This window comes from Buceros rhinoceros, unplaced genomic scaffold (genome assembly GCF_000710305.1).
Source record: "Buceros rhinoceros silvestris isolate BGI_N320 unplaced genomic scaffold, ASM71030v1 scaffold9722, whole genome shotgun sequence".
In the NCBI taxonomy this organism is placed as follows: domain Eukaryota; kingdom Metazoa; phylum Chordata; class Aves; order Bucerotiformes; family Bucerotidae; genus Buceros; species Buceros rhinoceros.
In genome coordinates, this window is record NW_010398286.1 from 453 (window position 1) to 10,459 (window position 10,007).

The 10,007-nt window shown below is 54.5% G+C and overlaps 1 protein-coding gene across 1 annotated transcript in view; it reads right to left on the minus strand.

Annotated features, from left to right (window-relative positions):
- Nucleotides 1-1,828: 1,828 nt before the first annotated feature.
- The window catches only part of LOC104488939 (cadherin-22-like), a gene marked incomplete at its 3' end in the record, with an annotated part of 37,420 nt that continues 29,241 nt past the window's right edge, over nucleotides 1,829-10,007 (minus strand). The window contains exons 7-8 of the mRNA XM_010131044.1: nucleotides 9,198-9,451; nucleotides 1,829-1,965 (exon numbers count right to left, since the gene is read on the minus strand). Of these exons, the coding sequence (XP_010129346.1) occupies nucleotides 1,829-1,965; nucleotides 9,198-9,451 (391 nt within the window). The remainder of the gene's footprint in view (nucleotides 1,966-9,197; nucleotides 9,452-10,007) is intronic.

Here is a 10,007-nt window from a genome sequence, read left to right on the forward strand (position 1 = left end):
AGCACTGGCACGTCTGCTCATCACAGCCTGATGCCAGGTGGGGCTCACAACAGCACTGCAGCCCGATGGCACAGCGGCCACCCCGTCCAGCATGCACAAAGCATCAGCGTGGAGGAAGGACACTCGTGGAGCCAGAAACATCCCCCTGGGGCAGTGGGGCTCTGACCAGGGCTACCACCCCCTGCTCTTGTGGGACAGCGGGGCCTGTGTCCTGGTGCCCTGACCCTGTCAGAGTGGGTGGCTGCCACCATAGCGAGGTGGCTCTGCAGCAAGAACTGATCTCTAGGCCCCGAGTCAGGACCCAACCCAGCTCCTTGAATATGAACAGCATCTTCCTGCTCAAGAATGAGCAAAGCAGTGAGAACCAGAACTCCTGAGGGGTGTCTCGGAGTGAAGCCTGGAGAAGGCTCCTGCCCACAGACAGGTCTTGGCACACGTCTGCAGATGCCAGAAGGTGCTTTGCAGCCAAAGCAGCTCCCTGGTCCAGGTGGGGTGGCAGAGCACAGCAGGGCCCAGGCTGCCCCGGTGACTTGCACATCCAAAATGCAGAAAACTTTGAAGAAAACAGCAACGCCTTTCTGTTTCCTAGCATAGTGCCTGGGATTGAAGCCCTTCTCCATCTTCAGGCTTGGAAAAAGGAGGAACATAGGGCCCTCCCCATGGGGCCAGATCCACCATTGTGCGTGGGGACCCGCAGAGACCACGAGCCAAGACACTGTGCAAACATGACAGAGGGCAGCAGGGTGCCCAGGGCTTCCTACCTGCAGCAGGACACTGGCGGGGGAGCAAAGCCTCCTCTGCTGCTATTATTTTCTTTTCATTCCTCAAGAGTTTATTCAGAGCTCCTGAGCAGCAGGACCAAAGTTTGTTCTTTTCTTTCTTAACCGGAGAAGAAAAGACAAATAGAACTTCTGCTGGAAGCATCCACGCGAGGCTCTGCTGTCTCCATCTCACAGAGGGAAGATAAACTAACAAAGCCAGCGGAGCCACTAAGCTGTTCCCCCCTGGCTCTCCCAGCTGGGCGTGAGCAGATTTGGCAGTTAGGGTAAACACAGGCTAAAGGATAGCACAGCCGACAGGGAAGGAAGGGGCCATCACCAGGGCTCTCATGGGAGGGTCAGAACGGAGCTAATTTCAGGAGAGGACAAAACAGCATCATCTAATCCTCTGCCTAAGACTCTTCCTGGTGGGCTGCAGGGTGAGGCCAAGCACTGTGGCCAGAGCTGAAGCAGCCTGGTGGTACCAACCCTGGCAGCACCGCTGCTCCCTGTCCCCAGCATGGGAACTCAGGGACCCTCTGCCCACTGCTGCAGTGCTGGCACCTCCCGTCTGCTCCTTGCAGTGCCTTGACAAGCGTGCAGCCACACTAACGGCAGGGAGACCAAGGAGGAAGGGCACGGGAGGCATCCAGAGCCACAGACCCGGTGTGCATCCACCCACAGCACGTGGCTGAGGAGGGGTGGGGGATGCAGGCAATGTGAACATAGACCCCCCGGGAGCCCCCAGAGCCGCTCAGCAGGTGTGAACGCAGGGAGCGAGCTGCACAGGGATGACTGGCAGAGCTGGCGCAGAGATAACACAGATTTGATTAGTGTTCATCAAATATACTATTCGACCATGCTCCCTTGTTAATGCTCGAGTCAGGAAGAGTATTTTTAGGTTGTCTAGGGAGATGTCAGGCTCAGTGTGCTGCATTTTTTTTTTACTTCAGTGTTAATTAACACTTGCATCTTGGTCACGTCTGCAGCGAAAGCAACTGTATTTCCCCCTCTGCCCCACTACGGTCCAGAACAGGCTGCCTGTCCCACAAAGCCCTTCCCCATCTCACCTGCTTCCATCGCCAAGACAGTGATGTTGTGCCACCCTGCCGTCTCCCGGTCCAGGACCTTTCCTGTCACAATGGCACCTGTGTTGGCATCGATGTCAAAGATCCTCTCTGTGTCTGTGCTGCGGTCGATGGCGTACCTGAGACCAGGCAAGAGGGGAAACTGTGAACAGCTGGATGTGCCAAGCCCAGCCTCACCATCAGCCCCAGGAGTTCAGGGATCTAACATCACAGGCCCTATATCACCGCTCTCCTTTTCCTGCAGCGTGGTACCCAGAGGCCATGATTCTACTGGGCCGCAAGCCCAGAGCCCTCAAGTAAAATTAAAATGAGACTGTCAGTGCATAAACTGGAACTAAGCACAGGCTGCGGACAAGGGGGAAGACCTGCTCTGATGGGAACCTTCTGCTCAGGATAGAGCGATTTAGAAATCATGGGCTGTACCTCCACTCAGGACTCTGAGAAGCTTCTGAGAAGGTTCAGGAAAACCACCAACCCAACCAAAGGGGGGCATCCCAGCTCGAGAAGCCCACCTCACCCACCACCCTCCCTCCCGACCCTGCCAGAGCACACACCCAAGTTAGAAACCTGGAGGACAGCCCAGCAGCTCACGGGCAGGCTGTGAGCCAGACCTGCGGGTAACCTGAAGGGCAGCTACCGCAGTTACAAACGGCAAGGTCTCCTCTGAGCCCCGACTGAACCTGTGCAAGGAGCAAGAACCCTTGCAGCAGAAAGGTAGACAATGGCCAGCATGCCCACAACCCACAGGCAGCATTCCCCACAATCCAAAGGCAGCACCTCACTATCCACAGCCAGCATCCCCACGATCCACAGGCAGCACCCCACAATCCACACTGCACTTCGTCTGCTCGGCAGCCCTGAGACTCGCCCTGGTTTGGGCTTCCCAGTTTCACAGGAGCAGGCTGAAAAGTTCCTACAGCTCCAACTGGCTCCAGCTGCTCAGCAGAGACCCTTCACAGCAGCTCTCGTTCTCCTTCAGCTGCCCCTCCCACAGCCCACCCCTCCTTTTGCCAGTTCTGGAGAGCACGACTCCCATCTCTTTCCGAAGGGCAATGCCACAGCTCGAGAGAAGGGTCAGACACCCAGGTTTAGCCAGGACACCACGAGCCCTCCCAACCAGTCCCAGTGGCACGTCCTGTCTTTCCAGCCGTTATACACATTACACACGGGGCAGAGCAAGCTCGTGTTAGATCAGGGCATGGTTAGGTGTGTGCTCCTTGGAGAAGGCACTGGAAGGGAAGCCCGATCCAGCTGAGGCCCTTGAGCCCAGCCAGAACACAAATAACAAACATCACCACTGCAATCAGAACTAGAAATTCAGAAGGTCTGCAAATCACAAACAATGCAGCATAATGTTATTGTGTACAGCATCTTTCATACACACTGCATCCCAGAGTGCTTTACAGAATTAAATAATACCAGACAGCGAAGAGTACAAAGGATAAATTACTGAAAGGAGGGCTGTGAATAAATTAAAGCCTCAGTCACATGTCCAACAACAGAAGGAAGATAAACATAGGGACAAAGCTGGAAAGCTGACGAGACGAGACAGTACTGAGAGGCCACATCAGCCAAGAGGAGCAGAGCAGGACAGCCTCTCAGCTAGAAGCACGTTCAGGACAGTGGAGGTGCTCTGCACACTGCGGGGCGGCTTTCTCAAGTGCTCGTGTCTTGCCTAGCACAGTCCAGCGGTGGTCTGGGGGTCCATCATCCGCACGGCTCACAGCTGAGCAACACCAGCTCTTCGTGTCCCGTGCCCTGGGGGCACCAGCTGCAGACAGAGTGCTCCTGAGGGGCACCTATCCACAAGGCCGGGCAGCTCTAGCTCTGACAGAGGCACAAAGGCATTTCTACACTGTTTGAAGTGTTATACTGTGCCAGATTACATTCCTCAGCTCTCTCCCTTTCAGACAGGGAGATGAGAGAGAAAATATGACTTGCTTGTAGTCAAGGAAAAACATTCTAAATTGCATCGGTGCACATGCACAATCTAACATGCTCTGCACCTACGAGGCTGGCTTCCTCCTCCCTCCTTGCATTTAGAGGCAATGGGGCTCTGCCACACAAAGCCATGAGCCTGTGCATCTCTGAACCAACTGGCAGGGCCCCAGCACCCAGCTGGAAGCAGGCTCTGCAGGCACATAGCCAGCTCCAGAAGGGACAGCAACACCGTCCTGGCACGTACTGCAGCCTCCCATCCACTCTGTGCTTGCTCACTGCAAAGGGAAAGGAGAGGTCTGGCCATGCTGACTTGTACACATCAGTCTTGCACCCACAATGTACTGCTGGAAGGAAGAGCAGAAACTGGGATGACAACACCTAATACTTCCCCAATAGCATAATTGATGCATTTGCAGAACAGCTTCCATTGTTCTGCCACATCCCCTGACCTCGAATGCATCTTGTCTTGCATTCCACTTTGTAGCACTGTTAGAAATCAAGATGGTACTTCACTCTCCGTATGCCTTCCCTGCTTCTCAGGTAAGCACGTGCCTGTTTTGTTCACACTCATGTCATTGCTGCATAAACTGCATGTCTGCAAAAAATAGCTACGCAGAAAAATGCAGTTAGTGATGGGAGACATCACTGCGCCTGGAAACATCTGACACCGGCTGCTGCATGGCTGGAGGATGGGAGGCTGCTAGGGGAGTGCTCTGTGTCACGCCCCTAGTAACCTCTTCTGCTTCTGACCGTTTTGCTGCTAAGGTTTCCAAATTGCCTGCTGAGGACTGACTGCCCATACCCTATGGCAGGGCACAAACCAAAACAGAAACATGGTCCCTTTGTCACCACAGAGAGCTGCCACCTTCTCTACACCGAGCAAGGGAAAGGAGACGGACCTCCGAGTGTTGTCTGCATTTGCCATGAAAGCAGAGCCCAGCCTGCTTCTATGCACCATGACCTTGGAGGTGGCCTGTCTCGGAGGGTCTGTAGCTCTCCATCTGCACAAAGCGCTGTGGAGGCTCTGAAGCATTAGGCTGGCACTGGAGCTGGGGACAGAGGGGGCACAGGGATGTCCACCTGCCCCCCATGGCTACAGCCACAACCCATCAGAGCTGCAGGTCAGCCCACTCCACTCTGAATGGCTAATGCTGTGCTAGAGCAGCTGGAACGAGAAGCCACCCGCTGCGCTCAGTTTACATCGTTCTGTGCAACAGGATCTTTCCAGCCCAAGTCTGTGCTGGCCATCACACGCTTCTCCAGACCACCTCTAGTAGTCCACCTTCATATTCATCCATCCCACCGAAGTCAGATGGGGCTTCTCTCCAGGGAAGGGGTAGCAAGCAGTCCTCTCCAACGCAGAGATCGGACACACGCCCATTCCTCCTAAAGGTGGCTGGTGCTCCGTGTCTGGAACCGCAGTCCCCAGCTCTGATTGGCATGCAGACCTTGTAATCCGTTTTCCTCTCTTCCTGCTGGCACTGCCTGTTGGTGTGGATGTTACAAGTGACTGTTTAATTTAGACAGCTTTCTTGGTGCTCATCTTTCTCGTGAACGCATTTCTCAAGCAGTTTGTTTCACTTCGCCCCCTGAATGCAACAAGGAGCACATTTTATGCCATGTGTTTTGTTAATAGGGAGGTTTTCAAACATTGTCTGAAAAGCTTTTTGTTGTGTTTGTTTTTTCCTCTCTCCCTTTTGTGTTGAAGCAGGTTGTAGTTCTTGCTGTGTTGTTGGAGTCTATAAAATGCCCATGTCCGACACGTGTCTCTGGATTTGGTGAATGCCAAACAAGAATATCTCTGAGAACCTTAAATCCCAAGCAACATCTTCCCAGTGCTGATAAAGCCCAGGACGCACACAATCAGAGCACGGGCTCCTGCTGCAGAGAGAAAAACAAAAGGCTCCCACACAAACAGCCTCACGTACACAGTCTGTCCCTGTATTACCTCATACAATGGCTCAGCTGAGAACAACTGCTCTACACCCAGGAAATGTACAGCTAAAGCCAAAAAGCCAACTGGAAACTAAATTCTTTCTGAAAAAGAGTGGTTCCAGCTTTTGGTAGGCAACAAACAAGGATGGAATAAACTTAAAAAGCACCCGTCCCTTAGAAGGGTATTTCCTGCCTGTACCACACGGTGGGTTTTCGTGTTGCCCCTCTGCCGAGCTGAACTTCAGCACAACTCTCCGCCCAGCAGCATCGGCACTGGAGGGAGCGTGTACCTCTGTGCAGCCACAAGCTGGGGCCACTCATCGAGAGAGGCCGGGTGCTCTTCAGACACCCCGAGCCCCAGCTTTCCGCCCACTGGGGCAAGCAGCTGCCAGGGGCTCTGCATCAGTATGTGGCTGGGAGAGGGGCAGCGAGCAGCACCTCAGGGATGAGCCCCAAGAACAGGGGAGTCCTACTACCCTTCAACCATCACGTCTTAGTAACAGGTCACTTTGCAACCCAGCCTGGCTCTTCTGGAAGGGATTTGTTCTCACCCCAAATGGCTGCATCCTCATGGGATGAGCAGATTGCAGGAGGGCAGGGGAGAATTCAGCTGAAACGTGCCTCCAGCTTCAGGCTGGATAGTGAAGCAGGAGCCGCACAGCCCTGGGGATGGAAACGAAGAGCCAAGGGCATCTCCTTTCCCATTTGGCTAAAAATGTCTCCCAAACCTTGTTATTGGCAGCCTGGTGTCAGCAGGACCTGGAAACGCTGACAGAGCTGATTTTTCCCCTGCTGTCTCTGGCAATCCTTGTTCTCCCCTGCCTCAAGGGGAGAGTGCATCTCATCACGACAGAAGGTTGTGGCTCTTCCCTGTTTACAGATCAGAGCCAACACACCGACCAGAGTCCAGAAGACAGCAGCCACTGCAGAAGCACAGCCGTGTCTTTGCTCCCATCACTAGCAGACCAGGATCAGGAAGTTAAAGGGATCCACTAAACTGCTGTGACTTGAAAGGGTTCACACCAAAACTTCAAGGAGCTGAGGATCAAATACTGGTCATGCTGTCAGGACCACTTGCTCTCTAATGTATCAAAGGTGAAGTACAAGTGCTGGCTTCTGATGACTGTGCTTTCGAGCAGCACACTTGAAATGTGAGGTGACTTCCTGACGTCTCCTGCTGACGGGTGAGTGTCACATCCTGGCGGGTGTTGCAGGATGCTTGCATTCACGGTTGTGCACCACTGAAAGCCAGCTGGCAAAGTATTTTATTAAATTACCTGGCTAGCCAAAGGACAGGAAAGCAGGAGAGATCCAACAGCACCTTCCTTCTGCGTTCCTCCTGCATGCCACATCAGCATGACCAATATAAACCTGCATCTCTACTCGGTACACGCTCCAATGGCCGGGACGACACGCTCACCTGCACCCCCCAGGCAGGCACCAAGGCAGCGTCACACGAGTGCGGAGCTGCCACTGCTCATGACAGCAGGCACTGCAAGAACAGAGGGGGGTGAAGGGGTGGACAGATAGAGACCAAATGCCACAGGGGAGCATGAGGGATGCAGGATGAGCTACCTGCCTGGGGATAGCCGGAGGGAGGATGCATCTGAGTGCATCAAGCCTGACAAGGGAAAACACATTGCAAGTCCCAAGCTGCCGCAATGCCTTGGAGTCTACTGGCTGGGCCCTCGTGCCTGAGCACGAGGCATTGCCTCATCTGGCATAAGCTTGCTTTAAGAGAGACTCTCGCACAGCAAAGTTTGGGCTCTAACCCTCTTGCTTCTGTGGAGCACTTGAATCTGCTTCTCTCTACTCCAAGTCCCCATCACCTCCTGCACAGCAGTGGAAAGCCTCCCTCCACTGCTTTCTTCTGTTCTGTCTGCAAACAATGCAACAAGCTCCACAGGGAAGCAGCACAAAGAACAAGAAAAAAAGAGAATAAGAATAGTTCTGTCCCCAAGGCCCCTTTCCTACAACCAGAGATCAGAAAATAAAATCTATGCTCTGCAGCACTGCTAGAAACAGCCAAGTGAAAAAGCACAGGCACACGCTCACACAGACAGATGTGGTGAAAGACTGCACACATCTGAGGAGGGCAAGCCAACAGCCATGTGCTCGGGGCAGGCCACAAAGACATGGGCACGTGGCCTGAACGGAGCAGCTAGCCAAATGACAAGGTGAGCAAAGGTACTTCGAGAACAGACAGCAGCGACTAGTGCAAGCGGTGCAACGCTCATGTACATACAGAGTTCCTGGCATGCCAAGGCTGATTCTTTCACATCTGCCCTAAAGACAACTTTCAGCATCCAGCTTTGTGGCACAAGACTCTCTGCCAGCTGCCCGGCATCTGTAGATGGCAGCTTGCCATGTGTAAATTCTTTTCTGAACTTTCTAAACATCGCAGTCTTCATTTTCATGAAGATCAGGAGATACCACGCTTCACCACTGTGTCCCCCGTGGCTGCACAGCGCTGGAGCTCAGCACCCCAAGCAGCCACGCAGGGACATCTTCAAATGGGATCCGTACTGGAACTGAGCCCTCCCGGCCACGTCCTCCTCCATCCCGTGGCCCTGTCTCTGCTGCGTCCCAGTTTATCGCTGCCTGGGATGGGCTCCCCGCGGAGCTCTCGAATGCAAAGCCTCCGCTGCTCATTTGAAGCGAGCGGCGGTGCGCAAGGTGCCTGCAGCCCTGCTGTCACCTGGCATGAGAACACACATTTCAAGGAAATTTTCCACACACTGAGGACGTTTTCTGAAGACCAGCTTTCAAACTCAACTGCTCGTGACTCAGGCCAGTTGGCAGAGCCAGAAGGCTGCTTTGTGCCTTAGGTAATAACAATTTAACAAGGTAACAATCTCTTTAGCCACAAATTAAATGGAAATGGGAAATGTCCTGTGCAGATAAGCTGCTGCCTGGATTATGTCTCCTGCCCAAATATAAACTCCTCTGATCTTTGAAACCTGCACACACATGCACGCACACGCACACTCAGCCAAGCCGTGGCTCTGCACCTCCCAAGCCTCACCTCATCTGCCATTCTTCATCGCTGCCCTCCTGTCATTTCTGGTTCCTCGCCTGGCCAGTGTCAGGCACCACCGCAGATGCCTCGCTGTCAGCAGCGAGGACATGCCAGCATCCCCCAGCCCCCTCCCCCGACACTCCCTTGCCACTCACAGACCCATCACTTGACAGTGACGCGAATGTCACGTGTGAGAGGGCTGCTCTTGTTCGCCTGTTGCTTGTGCACAGGCTGCCGTTTGCCTGTCAGCTGCCTGTTCCATAAGACACACTCACACGCTTGGCCACACATTCAGCACTTGTCACCTTCACCCGCACTGCTCCTCCTCCTCTGCCATCACCTCCCCTCTGCCTCAGCCACGGCCACAAGCCCCGCCATGCCACGTGTGTCCCTTGCAGGAGACCCCAGGGTCACCGCTGGAAGGAAGACGATGAGGAGTTTAGGCGGCTGCTTTACCGGACAGGATGGTTCGCTGTGTCCGGGTCAAGGGCGGTGACCACCCCCACGACAGAGCCAACGTGTGCATCCTCCTGGACCTCCATCAGGTTGGAGGGGGGCCGGAACTCAGGGGGCTCGTCGACGTCCAGCACCGAGACTCGCACAATGGTCTGGTCCCGGAAGGTGCCCAGGTCCACGAACCGCGGGTCCACGAACTTGTTGAGGGCCTCCACCACAACAGTGTGCACTTTTTTCGACTCGTAGTCAAGAGGCTGGGACGACAGGAGAGGGTTAGTCATACCTAGCCTGAGGAGCCCCTCCTGCACCGGAGACACTGAGGACAGTAAAGCCACCCCAGGCGGTGCCTCTGCAGGGGGCTGGGAGATCGTGCTCTGCCCTCCTGCCAGCACACCCACACTGAGGGGGCAGGAGGAAGAGGAGCCTCCAACCCGCTCCCCCCAGAGCCCCCAGTAGAGCATCCGGGCTGTGCAGGGCGTGGGTAGCCAGGATTCACTGGGAAGACAGCCCACTGTGTGCTACAAGTGAGCGGGTTTTGATCATTAATCACCCTGCTATTATTTCTACAGGGGAGGCGAGCTGAATGCAGTGGCCTTGGTGAACAATCATTCTTTCTTGCCTGCATCAAGTGTTTGCTTGATTGTTCTTGCCACCAAAAGCAGATACAGTCAAAGCGCTGTCGGTCGGGTTCAGGAACGAGGTGGGCATATTTCTCCCCTAACAGGTGCTATCAATAACAGCTGTAAGCACTCGTCTCCGCGGCCCTGGGCACGGCTTGCTGCGCGGCTGCAGGCAGGAGCCGCCGCGTGG